Source organism: Eleutherodactylus coqui, chromosome 12 (assembly GCF_035609145.1).
Source record: "Eleutherodactylus coqui strain aEleCoq1 chromosome 12, aEleCoq1.hap1, whole genome shotgun sequence".
Taxonomy (NCBI): Eukaryota; Metazoa; Chordata; class Amphibia; order Anura; family Eleutherodactylidae; genus Eleutherodactylus; species Eleutherodactylus coqui.
In genome coordinates this window covers 47,811,841-47,833,368 of record NC_089848.1, presented here as the reverse complement: position 1 = coordinate 47,833,368, position 21,528 = coordinate 47,811,841, and the positions used below count along the sequence as shown (strand labels likewise).

At 46.8% G+C, this 21,528-nt stretch overlaps 1 protein-coding gene across 2 annotated transcripts in view; it reads left to right on the top strand.

Moving 5' to 3' along the window:
• The window catches only part of RBMS3 (RNA binding motif single stranded interacting protein 3), a 630,590-nt gene that overhangs the window by 588,095 nt on the left and 20,967 nt on the right, over positions 1 to 21,528 (top strand). For both annotated transcript variants that reach the window (XM_066584834.1, XM_066584833.1), the window contains exon 11: positions 20,983 to 21,093. In XM_066584834.1, the coding sequence (XP_066440931.1) occupies positions 20,983 to 21,093 (111 nt within the window). The remainder of the gene's footprint in view (positions 1 to 20,982; positions 21,094 to 21,528) is intronic.

The following is a 21,528-nucleotide window of genomic DNA, read 5'->3' as shown; positions in this document are numbered from 1 at the left end:
GAATATATGGTCATGGGTCCGTACTTAATCCTAACTATGTCTAACTACGACTAAACACAGTTATGGTTTGTCCAATAGATAATAACTAGAGATGAGCGAACACCAAAATGTTCGGGTGTTCGTTATTCGAAACGAACTTCCCGCGATATTCGAGGGTTCGTTTCGAATAACGAACCCCATTGAAGTCAATGGGCGACCAGAACATTTATGTATTTCGCCGATGCTCGCTAAGGTTTTCATGTGTGAAAATCTGGGCAATTCAAGAAAGTGATGGGAACGACACAGCAACGGATAGGGCAGGCGAGGGGCTACATGTTGGGCTGCATCTCAAGTTCACAGGTCCCACTATTAAGCCAGAATACCGGCAAGAGTGGCCCCCCCCCTCCCAACAACTTTTACTTCTGAAAAGCCATCATTAGCATGGCATACCTTTGCTAAGCACCACACTACCTCCAACAAAGCACAATCACCGCCTGCATGACACTCCACTGCCACTTCTACTGGGTTACATGCTGCCCAACCGCCCCCCCTTCCCCCCCACAGCGCACACCAAAGTGTCCCTGCGCAGCCTTCAGCTGCCCTCATGCCACACCACCCTCATGTCTATTTAGAAGTGCGTCTGCCATGACGAGGGACCGCAGGCACACACTGCACAGGGTTGGCACGGCTAGGCAGCGACCTTCTTTAAAAGGGGCGGGGCGATAGCCCACAATGCTGTACAGAAGCAATGAGAAATAGAACTCTTTTCCACCGCCATCAGGAGCTGCACACGTGGGCATAGCAATGGGGAACCTATGTGCCACACACTATTCATTCTGTCAAGGTGTCTGCATGCCCCAGTTAGACCGGGCTTTTTAATTCATAGACACAGGCAGGTACAACTCCCTATTGTGAAGTCCCTGTCGACCGACAGCATGGGTGGCTCCCTGGAACCCACCGGCGGTACACAAAAATATCCCATTGCATTGCCCAACACAGCTGAGGTAGTAATGTCGTGCGTAATAGAGGTGGGCTTCGGCCCACACTGCATGCCCCAGTCTGACTGGGGTTCTTTAGAAGTGGACACATGTAGGTTACACTCCCTGTGGACCCACAGCATGGGTGGGTGCCAGGAAGCCACCGGCGGTACATAGAAATATCCCATTGCATTGCCCAACACAGCTGAGGTAGTAATGTCGTGCGTAATACAGGTGGGCTTCGGCCCACACTGCATGCCCCAGTCAGACTGGGGTTCTTTACAAGTGGACACATGTAGGTTACACTCCGTGTGCACCTACAGCATGGGTGGCTCCCTGGAACCCACCGGCGGTACACAAAAATATCCCATTGCATTGCCCAACACAGCTGAGGTAGTAATGTCGTGCGTAATACAGGTGGGCTTCGGCCCACACTGCATGCCCCAGTCTGACTGGGGTTCTTTAGAAGTGGACACATGTAGGTTACACTCCCTGTGGACCCACAGCATGGGTGGGTGCCAGGAAGCCACCGGCGGTACACAAAAATATCCCATTGCATTGCCCAACACAGCTGAGGTAGTAATGTCGTGCGTAAGACAGGTGGGCTTCGGCCCACACTGCATGCCCCAGTCAGACTGGGGTTCTTTACAAGTGGACACATGTAGGTTACACTCCGTGTGCACCTACAGCATGGGTGGCTCCCTGGAACCCACCGGCGGTACACAAAAATATCCCATTGCATTGCCCAACACAGCTGAGGTAGTAATGTCGTGCGTAATACAGGTGGGCTTCGGCCCACACTGCATGCCCCAGTCAGACTGGGGTTCTTTACAAGTGGACACATGTAGGTTACACTCCGTGTGCACCTACAGCATGGGTGGCTCCCTGGAACCCACCGGCGGTACACAAAAATATCCCATTGCATTGCCCAACACAGCTGAGGTAGTAATGTCGTGCGTAATACAGGTGGGCTTCGGCCCACACTGCATGCCCCAGTCTGACTGGGGTTCTTTAGAAGTGGACACATGTAGGTTACACTCCCTATGGACCCACAGCATGGGTGGGTGCCAGGAAGCCACCGGCGGTACATAGAAATATCCCATTGCATTGCCCAACACAGCTGAGGTAGTAATGTCGTGCGTAATACAGGTGGGCTTCGGCCCACACTGCATGCCCCAGTCAGACTGGGGTTCTTTACAAGTGGACACATGTAGGTTACACTCCGTGTGCACCTACAGCATGGGTGGCTCCCTGGAACCCACCGGCGGTACACAAAAATATCCCATTGCATTGCCCAACACAGCTGAGGTAGTAATGTCGTGCGTAATACAGGTGGGCTTCGGCCCACACTGCATGCCCCAGTCAGACTGGGGTTCTTTACAAGTGGACACATGTAGGTTACACTCCGTGTGCACCTACAGCATGGGTGGCTCCCTGGAACCCACCGGCGGTACACAAAAATATCCCATTGCATTGCCCAACACAGCTGAGGTAGTAATGTCGTGCGTAATACAGGTGGGCTTCGGCCCACACTGCATGCCCCAGTCTGACTGGGGTTCTTTAGAAGTGGACACATGTAGGTTACACTCCCTGTGGACCCACAGCATGGGTGGGTGCCAGGAAGCCACCGGCGGTACATAGAAATATCCCATTGCATTGCCCAACACAGCTGAGGTAGTAATGTCGTGCGTAATACAGGTGGGCTTCGGCCCACACTGCATGCCCCAGTCAGACTGGGGTTCTTTACAAGTGGACACATGTAGGTTACACTCCGTGTGCACCTACAGCATGGGTGGCTCCCTGGAACCCACCGGCGGTACACAAAAATATCCCATTGCATTGCCCAACACAGCTGAGGTAGTAATGTCGTGCGTAATACAGGTGGGCTTCGGCCCACACTGCATGCCCCAGTCAGACTGGGGTTCTTTACAAGTGGACACATGTAGGTTACACTCCGTGTGCACCTACAGCATGGGTGGCTCCCTGGAACCCACCGGCGGTACACAAAAATATCCCATTGCATTGCCCAACACAGCTGAGGTAGTAATGTCGTGCGTAATACAGGTGGGCTTCGGCCCACACTGCATGCCCCAGTCTGACTGGGGTTCTTTAGAAGTGGACACATGTAGGTTACACTCCCTGTGGACCCACAGCATGGGTGGGTGCCAGGAAGCCACCGGCGGTACATAGAAATATCCCATTGCATTGCCCAACACAGCTGAGGTAGTAATGTCGTGCGTAATACAGGTGGGCTTCGGCTCACACTGCATGTCCCAGTCAGACTGGGGTTCTTTACAAGTGGACACATGTAGGTTACACTCCGTGTGCACCTACAGCATGGGTGGCTCCCTGGAACCCACCGGCGGTACACAAAAATATCCCATTGCATTGCCCAACACAGCTGAGGTAGTAATGTCGTGCGTAATACAGGTGGGCTTCGGCCCACACTGCATGCCCCAGTCAGACTGGGGTTCTTTACAAGTGGACACATGTAGGTTACACTCCGTGTGCACCTACAGCATGGGTGGCTCCCTGGAACCCACCGGCGGTACACAAAAATATCCCATTGCATTGCCCAACACAGCTGAGGTAGTAATGTCGTGCGTAATACAGGTGGGCTTCGGCCCACACTGCATGCCCCAATCTGACTGGGGTTCTTTAGAAGTGGACACATGTAGGTTACACTCCCTGTGGACCCACAGCATGGGTGGGTGCCAGGAAGCCACCGGCGGTACATAGAAATATCCCATTGCATTGCCCAACACAGCTGAGGTAGTAATGTCGTGCTTAATGCAGGTGGGCTAAAAATTTATTTGATTACACTGTAGGCGAGGGCCCACAAAAATTGCTGTATCAACAGTACTAATGTACATCCCAAAAATTGGCCATGGCCAGCCAAGAGGGCAGGTGAAACCCATTAATCGCTTTGGTTAATGTGGCTTAAGTGGTAACTAGGCCTGGAGGCAGCCCAGTGTAACGAAAAATTGGTTCAAGTTACAGTTTCAACGCTTTTAAGCGCATTGAAACTTATAAAAATTGTTCAGAAAAATTATTTGAGTGAGCCTTGTGGCCCTAAGAAAAATTGCCCGTTCAGCGTGATTACGTGAGGTTTCAGGAGGAGGAGCAGGAGGAGGAGGAGGAATATTAGACACAGATTGATGAAGCAGAAATGTCCCCGTTTTGGATGGTGAGAGAGAACGTAGCTTCCATCCGCGGGTGCAGCCTACGTATTGCTTACGTATCGCTGCTGTCCGCTGGTGGAGAACAGAAGTCTGGGGAAATCCAGCCTTTGTTCATCTTGATGAGTGTTAGCCTGTCGGCACTGTCGGTTGACAAGCGGCTACGCTTATCTGTGATGATTCCCCCAGCCGCACTAAACACCCTCTCCGACAAGACGCTAGCCACAGGACAAGCAAGCACCTCCAGGGCATACAGCGCTAGTTCAGGCCACGTGTCCAGCTTCGACACCCAGTAGTTGTAGGGGGCAGAGGCGTCACCGAGGATGGTCGTGCGATCGGCTACGTACTCCCTCACCATCCTTTTACAGTGCTCCCGCCGACTCAGCCTTAACTGGGGAGCGGTGACACAGTCTTGGTGGGGAGCCATAAAGCTGGCCAGGCCCTTAGAGACTGTTGCACTGCCTGGGATGTACATGCTGCTCGATCTCCGCACCTCCCCTGCTACCTTGCCCTCGGTACTGCGCCTTCTGCCACTAGCACTGTCGGATGGGAATTTTACCATCAGCTTGTCCGCAAGGGTCCTGTGGTATAGCAACACTCTCGAACCCCTTTCCTCTTCGGGAATGAGAGTGGGCAGGTTCTCCTTATAGCGTGGGTCGAGCAGTGTGTACACCCAGTAATCCGTTGTGGCCAGAATGCGTGCAACGCGAGGGTCACGAGAAAGGCATCCTAACATGAAGTCAGCCATGTGTGCCAGGGTACCAGTACGCAACACATGGCTGTCTTCACTAGGAAGATCACTTTCAGGATCCTCCTCCTCCTCCTCCTCCTCCTCAGGCCATACACGCTGAAAGGATGACAGGCAATCAGCCGGTGTACCGTCAGCAGCGGGCCAAGCTGTCTCTTCCCCCTCCTCCTCATCCTCCTCATGCTCCTCCTCCTCCTCCTGTACGCGCTGAGAAATAGACAGGAGGGTGCCCTGACTATCCAGTGGCATACTGTCTTCCCCCGCCCCCGTTTCCGAGCGCAAAGCAGCTGCCTTTATGGTTTGCAGGGAATTTCTCAAGATGCATAGCAGAGGAATGGTGACGCTAATGATTGTAGCATCGCCGCTCACCACCTGGGTAGACTCCTCAAAATTACCAAGGACATGGCAGATGTCTGCCAACCAGGCCCACTCTTCTGAAAGGAATTGAGGAGGCTGACTCCCACTGCGCCGCCCATGTTGGAGTTGGTATTCGACTATAGCTCTACGTTGTTCATAGAGCCTGGCCAACATGTGGAGCGTAGAGTTCCACCGTGTGGGCACGTCGCACAGCAGTCGGTGCACTGGCAGCTTAAAGTGATGTTGCAGGGTGCGCAGGGTGGCAGCGTCCGTGTGGGACTTGCGGAAATGTGCGCAGAGCCGGCGCGCCTTTACGAGCAGGTCTGACAAGCGTGGGTAGCTTTTCAGAAAGCGCTGAACCACCAAATTAAAGACGTGGGCCAGGCATGGCACGTGCGTGAGGCTGCTGAGCTGCAGAGCCGCCACCAGGTTACGGCCGTTGTCACACACGACCATGCCCGGTTGGAGGCTCAGCGGCGCAAGCCAGCGGTCGGTCTGCTCTGTCAGACCCTGCAGCAGTTCGTGGGCCGTGTGCCTCTTATCGCCTAAGCTGAGTAGTTTCAGCATGGCCTGCTGACGCTTGCCCACCGCTGTGCTGCCACACCGCGCGACACCGACTGCTGGCGACATGCTGCTGCTAACACATCTTGATTGCGAGACAGAGGAGGAGGAGGAGGAGGAGGGTGCTTTAGTGGAGGAAGCATACACTTCCGCAGATACCAGCACCGAGCTGGGGCCCGCAATTCTGGGGGTGGGTAGGACGTGAGCGGTCCCAGGCTCTGACTCTGTCCCAGCTTCCACTAAATTCACCCAATGTGCCGTCAGGGAGATGTAGTGGCCCTGCCCGCCTGTGCTTGTCCACGTGTCCGTTGTTAAGTGGACCGTGGCAGTAACCGCGTTGGTGAGGGCGCGTACAATGTTGCGGGAGACGTGGTCGTGCAGGGCTGGGACGGCACATCGGGAAAAGTAGTGGCGACTGGGAACTGAGTAGCGCGGGGCCGCCGCCTCCATGATACTTTTGAAGGACTCAGTTTCCACAACCCTATACGGCAGCATCTCAAGGCTGATGAATTTTGCTATGCGGACGGTTAACGTTTGAGCGTGCGGGTGCGTGGCGGCGTACTTGCGCTTGCGCTCGAACACTTGCGCAAGCGACGGCTGGACGGTGCGCTGAACTACACTGCTGGATGGGGCCGAGGACAGCGGAGATGAGGGTGTGGGTGCAGGCCATGAGGCGGTAGTACCTGTGTCCTGAGAGGGGGGTTGCATCTCAGTGGCAGGTTGGGGCACAGGGGGAGAGGCAGGGGTGCAAACCGGAGGCGCTGAACGGCCTTCGTCCCACCTTGTGGGGTGCTTGGCCATCATATGTCTGCGCATGGTGGTGGTGGTGAGGCTGTTGGTGTTGGCTCCCCGGCTGAGCTTTGCGCAACAAAGGTTGCACACCACTGTTCGTCGGTCGTCAGGCGTCTCTGTGAAAAACTGCCAGACCTTAGAGCACCTCGGCCTCTGCAGGGTGGCATGGCGCGAGGGGGCGCTTTGGGAAACACTTGGTGGATTATTCGGTCTGGCCCTGCCTCTACCCCTGGCCACCGCACTGCCTCTTGCAACCTGCCCTGCTGATGCCCTTGACTCCCCCTCTGAAGACCTGTCCTCCTGAGTAAGCGTTGCACACCAGGTGGGGTCAGTCACCTCATCGTCCTGCTGCTCTTCCTCCGAATCCTCTGTGCGCTGCTCCCTCGGACTTACTGCCCTTACTACTACCTCACTGCAAGACAACTGTGTCTGATCGTCATCGTCCTCCTCACCCACAGAAAGTTGTTGAGACAGTTGGCGGAAGTCCCCAGCCTCTTCCCCCGGACCCCGGGAACTTTCGAATGGTTGGGCATCAGTGACGATAAACTCCTCTGGTGGGAGAGGAACCGCTGCTGCCCAATCTAAGCAGGGGCCCGAGAACAGTTCCTGGGAGTGTTCCCGCTCCTGAGCAGGTGTCATTGTAGTGGAGTGAGGAGGCTGGGAGGAAGGAGGAGCAGCAGACAGAGGATTCGGATTTGCAGCAGTGGACGGCGCAGAACTGCGTGTTGACGATAGGTTGCTCGAAGCACTTTCTGCCATCCAGGACAGGACCTGCTCACACTGCTCATTTTCTAATAACCGTCTCCCGCGTGGACCCATTAATTGGGCGATGAATGTGGGGACGCCAGAAACGTGCCTCTCTCCTAATCGCGCAGCAGTCGGCTACGACACACCGGGATCAGGAGCTCGGCCTGTGCCCACACCCTGACTTGGCCCTCCGCGTCCTCGGCCGCGTCCACGTCCTCTAGGCCTACCCCTACCCCTCAGCATGCTGTATTACCAGTGATTTGATTTCACAGGCAGGAAATAAATTGGCGCAAGACTGCAGCCAAATATAATTTTTTCCCTTTTTTGAAAACGAAAGGCCCCACTGCCTCTAGTGAATGAATAATCTAAGTTTAATAACTGTGCTGTGTCCCTGCTAATGTGTCACAGAACGTGAGGGTAGCAGAGTTATTAACTCTGGCAGAGCAGGTATTTTTTTTCCCAATTAAGGAAAGCAAATGGCGAAGCCAGCAGTAAACCGTAGCTGGGTGCGTCTGATTTTTAAACGTTGCACACGCAGCCGACACGTGTCCACCGCCCTTAGGACGGACAGAGGCAGGACAAATAGAATTATTTTCAGTTTTTTTCCACCAAAAGGCAGCACTGCGTATATTCAATGAACATGAGAAGTTTAATAACTGTGCTGTGTCCCTGCTAATGTGTCACAGAACGTGAGGGTAGCAGAGTTATTAACTCTGGCAGAGCAGGTATTTTTTTTCCCAATTAAGGAAAGCAAATGGCGAAGCCAGGAGTAAAACGTAGCTGGGTGCGTCTGATTTTTAAACGTTGCACACGCAGCCGACACGTGTCCACAGCCCTTAGGACGGACAGAGGCAGGACAAATAGTTTTTTTTTTCAGTTTTTTTCCACCAAAAGGCAGCACTGCGTATATTCAATGAACATGAGAAGTTTAATAACTGTGCTGTGGCCCTGCTAATGTGTCACAGAACGTGAGGGTAGCAGAGTTATTAACTCTGGCAGAGCAGGTATTTTTTTTCCCAATTAAGGAAAGCAAATGGCGAAGCCAGCAGTAAACCGTAGCTGGGTGCGTCTGATTTTTAAACGTTGCACACGCAGCCGACACGTGTCCACAGCCCTTAGGACGGACAGAGGCAGGACAAATAGTTTTTTTTTTCAGTTTTTTTCCACCAAAAGGCAGCACTGCGTATATTCAATGAACATGAGAAGTTTAATAACTGTGCTGTGTCCCTGCTAATGTGTCACAGAACGTGAGGGTAGCAGAGTTATTAACTCTGGCAGAGCAGGTATTTTTTTTCCCAATTAAGGAAAGCAAATGGCGAAGCCAGGAGTAAAACGTAGCTGGGTGCGTCTGATTTTTAAACGTTGCACACGCAGCCGACACGTGTCCACAGCCCTTAGGACGGACAGAGGCAGGACAAATAGTTTTTTTTTTCAGTTTTTTTCCACCAAAAGGCAGCACTGCGTATATTCAATGAACATGAGAAGTTTAATAACTGTGCTGTGGCCCTGCTAATGTGTCACAGAACGTGAGGGTAGCAGAGTTATTAACTCTGGCAGAGCAGGTATTTTTTTTCCCAATTAAGGAAAGCAAATGGCGAAGCCAGCAGTAAACCGTAGCTGGGTGTGTCTGATTTTTAAACGTTGCACACGCAGCCGACACGTGTCCACAGCCCTTAGGACGGACAGAGGCAGGACAAATAGTTTTTTTTCCAGTTTTTTTCCACCAAAAGGCAGCACTGCATATATTCAATGAACATGAGAAGTTTAATAACTGTGCTGTGGCCCTGCTAATGTGTCACAGAACGTGAGGGTAGCAGAGTTATTAACTCTGGCAGAGCAGGTATTTTTTTTCCCAATTAAGGAAAGCAAATGACGAAGCCAGCAGTAAACCGTAGCTGGGTGCGTCTGATTTTTAAACGTTGCACACGCAGCCGACACGTGTCCACAGCCCTTAGGACGGACAGAGACAGGACAAATAGAATTATTTTCAGTTTTTTTCCACCAAAAGGCAGCACTGCGTATATTCAATGAACATGAGAAGTTTAATAACTGTGCTGTGGCCCTGCTAATGTGTCACAGAACGTGAGGGTAGCAGAGTTATTAACTCTGGCAGAGCAGGTATTTTTTTTCCCAATTAAGGAAAGCAAATGGCGAAGCCAGCAGTAAAACGTAGCTGGGTGCGTCTGATTTTTAAACGTTGCACACGCAGCCGACACGTATCCACCGCCCTTAGGACGGACAGAGGCAGGACAAATAGAATTATTTTCAGTTTTTTTCCACCAAAAGGCAGCACTGCATATATTCAATGAATAATAACTGTGTTGTGGCCCTGCCTACACAATTCTTTCCCTGCAGTATCAATGGAGGGTGCAATGCTCTGCAGAGGCGATTTTGAGAAGAAAAAAAATATGCAGCACAGCTAACAGCAGCCAGCACAGTACTGCACACGGTTAAATATGGCCCTAGAAAGGACCGTTGAGGTTCTTGAAGGCTACACTCACTCCTAACACTCTCCCTGCCTATGCAACACTTCTGTCCCTAATGCCGGGTGCAACGCTCTGCAGAGACGATTTTGAGAAAAAAAAAAAATTGCCACTGCTAACAGCAGCCAACACACAGCTATCAGTGGCCCTAATAAGGACCTTTGGGGGTCTTGAAGCCTACACTAACTACCAATTCTTTCCCTACAGCAGCTCCGGTACAAACAGCACTGTCCCTCATCTAACTCACCAGGCATCTGAGGCGAGCCGCGGGAGGGGCCGACTTTTATATTAGGCGGACACCTGATCTCCCCAGCCACTCACTGCAGGGGGGTGGTATAGGGCTTGAACGACGCAGGGGGAAGTTGTAATGCCTTCCCTGTCTTTCAATTGGCCAGAAAAGCGCGCTAACGTCTCAGGGAAGGAAGTGAAAGTAACCAGAACACCGCATGGTGTTCGTTACGAATAACGAACATCCCGAACACCCTAATATTCGCACGAATATCAAGCTCGGACGAACACGTTCGCTCATCTCTAATAATAACAATATTGAATACTTCATATGGAACAAGTGCTGTGGTTTGTTCACACAGCTATGATAAAGCAAATCCCACTTCCATATGGGATATTGTTGCAATTTGGCGTACAGAGTCATTAATAACAACACACTATCCGTAGTTCGTTGACTTTTGTGAAAATATGTGGTAACTCCAATAATATTTACCTAGAGTGCCCAGGCTTGGTATAATAAAGTCGTACAAGTTATTCGAACTTGACGTGTCTCACTACACTCTTAGAACGCCTGGAAGTCACTATGAGTGCACATTTGATTCAGCCTCACTTATGATCCCGATGCTGAAGAAATCCTCAATGCCTCCTATGGATCTCAGTTCGGTGGACCCATAATGCAGTTTGAATCTCACTTGCAGCATGCTGCTTTACAACAGCATTGGCACTCTCCATTGGCACTCTCCATTAGGTACAGGCAGCCTCCAGTAGTCTACATAGGGTCTCAGCGACCCTTCAGTAGCTCAGCCTGCTGTCCCCTGGTTGGTCTGCAGGCTATTGCATCCAGCTTTACTCTCCACCACACAACACCGCCAATCAAAGCACGACACCTAGGAGGCAATATCTGGGTGCAGTTTTTCAAACTGGCCACTAGAGGTAATTGAGACATCAGGTTTCCCTCTTTAAGGCAATCTCAACCCTTTAGGATGAGTCTCTTACATATGCAATAGGCAACTGCATCAGTTTTTTTTTATAAAGGAGTCAAATAATATTTAGTTTCTAGAAGCCATGAGTTTTCTTACTACAACTATATCTTGTTAGATTTTAATGCAGCAGAATGGCATTGCATGCTATAATTTAATTTATGTTTTATAAATACATCCAAGGCCTCCACCATTGTAGACTTCCCGTGATATAAATAGCCGGTATATTTTTTTTTGTCTCCAAAACTTATAACATACTTGTAAAGACCCATTTACAATGATTATCACTCAAAATTCATTCAAATGAGCAAAAGTGAGAGAATTGTTACGTGTAAACGTGATGCCATCTTGTACTATTTGTTCATTTGTCGTTTATTGCTGAGTTGCAGCATTAAAATAGTAGTTAGTTTGTTCACTTGTCATCAGGTTTAAACAGCAGTCATTTAGTCTTTCAAAAGACTTGAGCGGAGGAGTGATTGTTTGCCCAGCTAAACACAATGACTCATGCCTCAGTAGATAATGACTTTTTCTTGACACTAATTAAAAACCTCCCGCCGAGATTAATATTCGCATAAACACATGCCCACCCAAGCAAACACCATATACGGTTTACATAGCTAACGAGGGAAATGGAAGCATTTCAAACAATTATCTTTATGTGTAAACGTTTGACATTTGAAAGCAAAAAAGTCGTTGAGTCATTCATTTGTTCATTCAAATGACAACTAGTAATTATTAGGAAATGATAGTACCGGTGTTGTCTGGTGGTGCATCACACACACAGTAGCTTGATTACCACACAAGACAAACACAGCTTGTCTCCTCCCACAGCAGTGACATCCCCACAGGTCTTTCAGCCCACCGGATCTCTGTGGTGGTGGTAGGTCAGTGTGTTCTGTCAGGACTGCTGAGATGTGTCTGACATAATAGCAGTTTAGTTTTATTCTCATTTTGTTATTTTTGTCCTCCCCTTATCAAGAGCCCTAACTGTGTTGTTCTTCTGTCGGTCATACTCTGTGTTTTATATATGTTGTAGGACCTTCAATGATGTCTCCATGGGGCGGAGTAATAACATCACCAGGAGTGGAGCATAGGAATCACACACACACACACATACATACTGTACATACATACTCACAGACAAGTGGTCGTTAGTAGTTTGATTGTTGTGTGAAAATGGAGCTTAAGTCTCTTCTTAATTGTATTGTCTTTCATTGAACCTCCTCCTGGTCTCTGATATCTGTTATGATCTGCCACCTAAAACTAAACTGCATATTGAATGAATAGCATGGGAACCTAACTTTCGACTTTCCATTGTAAATACAGCTTGGGCAAGTACCAACCATTGGTTGACACGCCAAATCTGTTTATTTAACATCTGTTCAACACCTTACTCTACTTGCATAGCCGATTGTGTGCTGTTGACTGCAGGGCTACGCAAATAACATAGGCATTCTACTTTAACTATGTAGCACACTGTAAAGATCATGGTTACAAATTTTACATCTGTACCGTATTTATATGTTTGTTTTGTCTTCCTTGTTGTTCACTGCAAACCAGCCTTCTAAAAGGGACCCCTGTGCTCCCCAAACCTTGTGATTGTCACTATATATCAGTTACTCATAAAAGCATTCTGTTTGTAATATTTAGTCTTTTTTTTTTTGCTTTGAACAAGATTGTAGAAATTCTATTATTTGATTCCTGTAATACCGCGTAAGGGCTTAGTCACACGGGCGTTTATTGCCGCGATTTGCGCATGCGCATGCGTCCGGCGATTTTTTAAAACCATTGCTTTGCAATGGTATCGGACACATGAGCGCTTTTTATGCGCTCGTCCGATAAATTAGAGAACAGAAATCGCAGATCGCACCTATCTGCGATCTGCGATTCCTGTTCTCTTCTCTATATGCGCTCAATGGGGCCGGCGGCAGCAGCGCCGACCCCATTGAGAACATACAGAAGACAAATCATTCTTCTCTGCCACAGCTGTAACAGCTGTGGCAGAGAAGAACAATGTTTGCCCATTAAATTCAATGGAGCGGCAATACAGCCGACTCCATTGAAAGCAATGGGCTGCCGGCGTGCGCGGGATGAATTGTCGGGGAGGGGTTAAATATATAACCCCTCCCCTGCAATGCATCCTTAAATGTGAAAAATAAAAAAAAAGGATGTACTCACCAGCTCCCGGCAGCTGGAGATCCCGGCGGCCGGCCTGCAGTGGGTGTGAAGGGGTGTGACTCAGACTGGCCCCTGATTGGCTCAGCCTGAGCCAATCAGAGGCTGATCTCAGTCACACCCATTCATGAACTCATGAATGGGTGTGACTGAGACTTGCTTCTGATTGGCTCAGCGCTGAGCCAATCAGGGGCAAGTCTGAGTCACACCTCCTTCACACCCACTGCAGGCCGGCCGCCGGGATCTCCAGCTGCCGGGAGCTGGTGAGTACATCCTTTTTTTTATTTTTTCACATTTAAGGATGCATTGCAGGAAAGGGGTTATATATTTAACCCCTTCCCGACAATTCATCCCACACTCGCCCGCAGCGCTTGCATTCAATGGAGCCGCTGTATTGCCGGCTCCATTGAATGCAATGCGCTGGACAGCTCCGGCCCGTTTCTAATGAAACGCGGCTAGGAGCAGATTTTCGGGCGATTTTTGGGCCGATTTTTCGGCGCCGGTCACGCGATTTGCGCATGCGCATCCGTCATGCGATGCGCAAATCGCGTGAAAAAACGCCCGTGTGACTAAGGCCTAAAGCATTAAAGAGCGCGGCACAAAATGTATTCTTTTAAATATAATAATGATATATTTTTCAGCCTTCCAATTATGCCTGCAGCCTAAATTTGTTACATTTATAATGCGTTCTGTGGGTGGTAGCATTTAAATAATATTTTTTTCTGATAGTAGGTGGTCTGTAATGTTTCACTTAAGTGAGCAGCACTTTTTGACTCCTCTTATATTTTCCAAAATATGTAAATGGCTGTGTCAAGCATTTTCCCGCTGTTCAGTAGATGACTGCTAACTCCATGGGTTTGATTAATGGAGAAGGTAATGATATGCAAATCGTTTACAATATTGCAGCATGCCTACATGCATTTTAATTAGTCCTAAAATTGTAGTAACTTTGTAAATACTGAGTTAAAGTAGCAATGATATATAAAATATATGGATTACAATAAAATTAAGTGCAGCTATCGGAGGACACTGTCATTAAAATCTTAGTGTGCTTCATTTAAACTCATCAGCCCTGATGGCCCTATCTACTTTTCATTTCCAAGTAGCACATTTGTAAACACAGCCGCACATTTATGCCATAATTATTACATGGCACAATACAGAACCGTACCCGAGATATGTGCAGTATAATTCTGTTCACACAAGTAAGCCATTACACATTTAAGGATTTTAAAGGTTTTGCTTTTAATATTCTATATACCTGTATACACTTAGGCAAGAGGTCACTATGCTAAGCCAATGGAAAAACCTTATCGGTGGGCTGTACCACTCATGTCTCTAACAACATATGTAGGCTGGAGTCATCTTCAAGAAACAACCTCTTTAAAGGGGAAATACTACTGATAACCTAGGATAGGTCATCAGGACCTATCATCAGGATAGGTCATCAATAGTTAAAGGGGTTGTCTCGCGAAAGCAAGTGGGATTAAGCACTTCTGTATGGCTATATTAATGCCCTTTTAATATACATCGTGCATTAAATATGAGCCATACAGAAGTTATTCACTTACCTTCCCTGCGCTGGCGTCCCCGTCTCCATGGCTCCGTCTAACTTCAGCGTCTAATCGCCCAATTAGACGCGCTTGTGCAGATGGGTCTTTTCCCTTCGGCTCGGCTCGGCAGCAGCGGCGTTCTGGCTCCGCCCCCTTGTACGCGTCATCGCGTAGCTCCGCCCCATGACGTGTGCCGATTCCAGCCTCTTGATTGGCTGGAATTGGCACACATGACGGGGCGGAGCTACGCGATGACGCGTAGAAGGGGGCGGAGCCAATACGCCGCTGCTGCCGAACAGACCCGAAGGCAGAAGACCCTTCTGCGCAAGCGCGTCTAATCGGGCGATTAGACGCTGAAGTTAGACGGAGCCATGGAGACTGAGATGCCAGCGCAGGGAAGGTAAGTGAATAACTTCTGTATGGCTCATATTTAATGCACGATGTATATTACAAAGTGCATTAATATGGCCATACAGAAGTGCTTAACCCCACTTGCTTTCGTGAGACAACCCCTTTAATCGGCTAGGGTCCATCGCTCAGGACCCGAAGCTGTCATTTAAATCAATTAGAGCTGTGCCTGCAGCTACAAGCATCGCCACTATAAGGAGGTTGGTGCGGAGACTTCCCATCTGACCTCTGTGTATTTGGATCAAAGTCTCCGTGCTGACCTCTCATGTAGTGACCGGCGCTTATAACTGTTGGCACAGCTCCCATTGATTTCAATGACAGCTGTGCCTGCAGTTACAAGCGCCGGCCACTACATGAAGATCAACACGGAGGCTTACGCTCTAACTTCTATGTTATTGCAGCACTGACAGCTTGTGCCCACTCAGCTAAACGATCTGGACCACGGCTGATCATCTATTGATGACCTTTCCTGATGATAGGTCATCACTAGTGTTTCCCTGGAATACCGCTTTAACCATAGTGAGTTTGGCATACAAAGTTAATATTTTTGTTTAGGGAAAGATATCAAATATTATAATGTATTTGTTTCCAATATTATCTTTTTCATATCATGATGGAATAAAGGCCATTCCTTGGGCCCCATGTGGCATCTATGACTGGCCAAGAGAATTCTATGCATGGCCAAGAGTTGCCTGTGATTGGCTGAGTGCTGTGACCAATCACAGGCAGCACTTAGCTGTCAGTCAATGAATGGCTGAGGGCTGTATCTGATTGGCTCAGTGCTCAGCCAATCAGCTGAAGACCTTTCAGCAGGCAGGGATTTTAAATCCCCGCCTGCTGAAACACAGTCAGAGCAGTGCAGGGAGAAGATGCAGCTGGACGCACCTGAGCCCTGGCAGCTGTGGAGAGATGAGTATATATATATATATATTTTTTTTTTTTTTCCACATTTTAGGGATGATTTTCAGGGAAGCGCTTCTATTTAAAGCCCTTCCTTGAAAATACCTGCAAGGCTTGCTAGTAGCCCATTGCTTTCAATGGGACTTCAGAAGTGCCGTCCCATTGAAAGCAATGGAAGAACATCATGATCCTCTGCTACAGCTGTCACAGCTGTCACAGCTGTGGCAGAGGATTCTTTACCTCCTGAAGGGAGTTCCCTTGTCCCTGAACACTGTGACAGTGCTGTTCAGTGACAAAGGGACTCCCCGTTGGTGAATATTGACACACACCACAGACCTATGGTGCACGCATGTCCTATGTCTTGTGGGTACGTGCGTTTGCACGCCTGTAAAACACAGACATGTGAACGCACCATAGGGAATCAATGGTTTTAATAGGAGCGTGTTTTTGTACGCACATAAACACGCTTGAATCCACCCTTAAAGACATTTACTAAGAAAAAACAGATATGTTTTTTTTCGGTTTGTTGATATAACAAAAAAAAAACTATAAAAAATCCTTTTAAGGTTTAATAGAAACCAAAGTATAGTCATACTTTGGTTTCTATTAAACCTTAAAAGGATTTCTTTCTTTCATAGTAACCCTGTATAGCTGTAGGCTGATAATTCTCAGTTTTAACTCAGTAGGCACATTATGAGCCAAACATGGCACCTACAGTGATGTTGACTGCACTTGTATAAAACGTTATACTTTAACAAGAAAATATTCTGTTCTTTCTATTTATTTACACTAAACACTACAAAATGAGATTGTAAAACATGTCGTTATAGTGCCTTGAAATTCCATTAATCTTTGGGACTTTGTGCCTTTCCTTTATGTACTGGAAAGTTTATGCAGGTTTTCCTCTTATTTAAATAATGTCCCAGCATGAATGTGCCAGGTTGCACTGTAAGTACTTTTTATTGGACCAAGTAATGGCACTGTACATGCTGGGCTATAATTAAAGGTCTAAGTCGCAGCCCTAGCTCACATTCACATTTATTTTCATCACAGTTGAACCTGAAACTGTGGGATGTCCTCGGTGAAGGAACGTAGAAGTATAAACTGCTAAGTATTTGTTAATTCTGGAACAAGTGAAAGCAATACAGGCAATTCCTGGGCTACAAACAAGCTAGGCTCTGTAGGATTGTTCTTAAGTTGAATTTCTATATAAGTTGGAACAGGTACATTTTTTAAGGCTTTGAGCTTTTTCTTGCATTAACCCTTTCCAATCCACTGTCTGACATCTTCCTACATTCTGATTGCAGCTTATACAGCTCCAATGCCAGAAGACGATAGGGTGCTCTTACCGTCTTTTGCCAGCCACTCCACTGTCAGAGCCTCTCTGGCGCACACATGCTAGCTTTAGACAGCAGATGGCGCCATTGTATAACAGCAAAAAGAGAAAGCCTTTTAGGAAACCCTGAATCCAAAGTTGGATTGGAAAAGGTTAAAGAAAGACTGATAGGCATATTACGCTGATGTTGGTTTTCCATCCAAATTGTCAAAAGCCAGTCCATGTTATAATTAAACCCCTGCGTTGCTTGGTAATAATCGTAGAATTCATTGAGTTATGGACTTTCACATGCTTCATTATTCTATGCTCAGCTTTTTAAATTGTTGCAATTGTTGACCGGCTATAGCCAAATACTCTGCCAGTGGATGTTTCACCTCTTTATTATTTCTACTTTTTCCATGAAGATGGTTTTTCTTTTCTTTGCTGTACCACCAGAGTTTTATGTGGCATCATTGCAGGGCAGTACATGATACACTACTTACAAGGGTACAACAGTGATAAGAGCTGATTTCCTGTAATGTGCAGTACCAGACCCAGAAGAAGAGGCAGGCACTCCTCGTCTGCACGTCTAACAAAAACCAACTTCCTGTAATGTACATATAGTACTATGAACCAGACCCGAAAATGTGGGCACTCCTCCTGGGCATGACCATTGAATGCTGTGTGGTAGGCTTTGGCTGCGGGCTGTAGATAGGTCTTGTTTACAGGAACGTAAGTGCATGTAGAGGCTATTCGTTTTAACATTATTTTGCCGTTTGGAAATCTTTAATGCTTTCCCCTAGCGGAATAACACGGCCAAGGCTGCCTTCACACAGGGAGTAAATGCTGCAGAATTTCCACTAGCGGAATCTTATTGGACATTCTACAGTACAAGCCAAGTGAATGAGATTCTACAAATTTCCTTCAGGCGTAGCAGAATGTTTCTGCTGTGGATATGCAAGAAATTTGAAAAATCTGGATTACGAATCTGCAGCAGGTCTATTTATGTTGTGGAAACTGCACGGAAATGCAACGTATTTTCACCATAGAGATCAATGTAGAACCTAAAAACCACATCAAAATCCACAAATAGACTCTTGCTGCGCATTTTGAAGTGTTTCTGCTGCGAAAACGTACTGAAACTGCTTGGAAACCTGCATTTGTTGATGTTTCAAATTAAAGCTTGCCAGTGGACAATATCAGAAGAAAGTAAAATGTCCCGCTGCAGACACATATGAAAAAACAAGTATACATAAAAGAATCCGCAGCACAAAACATATCAAATTCAGCAAAACTTGTTAACTCTGTTCGTAGCAGAAAAGCAAGAGAAATTCTGCAGCTCAGACCTTGTGTGTGAAGGTAACTTGAACAGTTGTAATCAAGTGGTTCCTTTTTCACCCCTAAGTGTGCATTCAGATGAGCAGGGTTTACAAGCTGCTACAACAACGTGTAAACCATGCTTCTATAGCAACCAATAGGTTGCTATGAAAGCGCTCACCCAGAATCTGCACTGGTAAAAAGATAGGACAGAGAGTGCTGACTAGCCTGTCGGCTCCGTGCTACACCGCTGTCCATGGTGCTGACCACAGGCTCCTATGGGAGCCGCAGCAGCAGTCTACTCCCAGCATGGACATGCGAACGGGCTGCTCTGTAGAGCACAGAGCAGCTCATTCACCGCAGAATTCCTGTATGTCAGCAGCGTGGTTTGCACAGTGCTGTAGCAGCGTGTAAACCACGCTGGTCTGAATACAGCCTTAAGGACTGCTTTGGTCCAAAAGGACCGGGCACTTTTTAGGGATTTTACCCATGTGGGGGTTCTACTTTTTTCTTCAGCTGCCAAAATGATTTTGGCTGCGTTTTTTATATATATTTTTCTCACTGTCTTTTTTTTTCATTTTTTAGTTTTATTGGGGGTAAAAAGCTAAAAAAATTATTTAAAAAAAATTATATATGTTTATTTAAAAATGTATATATTTTGAAATTGGTTCCTCATTTTGTTTTGGATGTTTTGATATGTAATTTGTATAGCTTTGGATTACAGGGTGTATATGTTGACGGTTTTGATTGCCGTCGGCGGTGGGTCATTTTCTTTTTTATGTATATATTTTTATTTTGTTCTGTAATTTTTGAAACTTATTTTTGTAACCATTTTTTTATCATTAATGTCCCCCATAATGTCAAAGAAGACCTCATTCACATTGTATATTTCATATACTTTTCCAATGTAGCTAAAGCATCCATAGAAGCCCCAGTTTCATGGGAAAACATCCCACTAGTGTGACAGTAGTCCCTAACAGAGCTGTAAGGGGTCCTTTCATACACTATTTAGTATATAACAATTGAGTGATGCAATATTTTCTGTAATGCGTGCTTGCAGATCATGCATGGTAGGTGGTAAGGGTGGCTTGTAGTTTTAACACTCTTCCAGAGAAAAAAAACACAAGACCTAAAATTTGGGGAACTAAGAGGCCAAGGAAGAAGTTCACTATCATCACGACCTGCAGGGCCAATCCATCTGTTTGGTAGTTGCCTATTGAGCTGACTTTATTGGGAAAATGGGGGGGTTCCCCATCCTGTTGGAAGATGAAACCTGGAATTCACAGATCCTGTTGTGGCAGATGCTGTATCTGTAGCACCCAGGTACAAAATCCTCGAGATTGTTTCCTCATCGAAAAGAAAGGGGCCGTACGCTCTCCTACAGTTTATAGCACAAAACACATTCACCTTGAGGAAGTCGCACATAAGCTCCACGTGGACATGTGGATCCACCCCCCCCCCCACACACACACACACACACACACAAATTCTGACATTACATGTGTTAACTGTGCCTGAAAGGTCAAATGTGGCTTTATCACTAAACTCTAAAGATTCCATGAAACCATTGTTTTCTATTAGAGTTTGCATACTCTTGTCTCACTTTGTTGGTTTGAGGGCCGGTAACAATTGCAGTCAGTAGGGATAACATACCAAGCATTTGCACAATATCTTCCACACAGTCAGATATGGGATGCCAACTTTTCTGCTCTTTCTGATGGCGGATTTCAGAGAACGCCATGCAAAACTTGAACAGATGCGCTTCTCTTTCCCTGCTTACTGGTGGACAGCCAATTGATTTTTCCTTTAAATGGGAGTACCGTTTATGAATTGTGCACCCACTGAGTGGCTCTTCACCAAACCTTGTTTGAAAATGACTTTGCACTCTAATAACAGATTGGTAAATGTAAAAATCAAGAAACACAAAGTGCTCTCCTGTCTTGGTTGGTAGCCATTTTGTTCCATAGTCCCCTAACGGCAGAATAAAATTATTTGGGCTTCATTTAGAAAACTGTAAGATTGTTCTTGTTGCTCATATCAACCAGTTGCAGCACAGCTTCCATTTTACCGTAGCAGCTTGAGAAATGAAAGCTGCACTGTGATTGGTTGCTGTGGGCAATGGGGACAGTCTGACTGTTAGATACTACTGCTAAATAAAAATGTTTTAGTTTGTTTTCATTGATGTCTCATTTATGTATCTGAGCGTCCTTAAACATGAGTTATAAGTCAATGTTTCAAATCAGGAAGACCATTTACATAACCCTGTATTCATTTATATTGCAGGGTGCTGTTTTAACACCAACGATGGACCATACCATGTCAATGCAGCCTACCAGTATGATGGGCCCTCTTACACAACAAATGAATCACCTCTCCTTGGGGACGACCGGAACAGTAAGACTTTATTTTTCCCTAGTCACATTACTAAATTACCTCTCACAAATTAGATATACTTTTTTTTGTAGTTTCAATGAGATTAATCTACTTTTCTTAAGACCGATCCCTCATTCCACCTCTATATAACCCAAATTTTTAGCTTGTATTATCATATACTATATGCAAGTTGTTAATATGGCTATCAACTATAATATATCAAATCAACAATAGAACATTTCCATTCTAAAGTGAATTTGCCATTGTAGCAATTCGACATTATTACTTTTATTTTTAACATTTCCAAATACTAAACATTTTACCCTTTTGTATACTCTGGTAGAAATCTGTAGAAAATATAGTATTCTTCTTTAGGTACCATCATGACTGTTAAAAATAGTGTTTCCCATAGTATTTATGAGCTTGTGAAACATATATACATTTCGTAGAGCTATG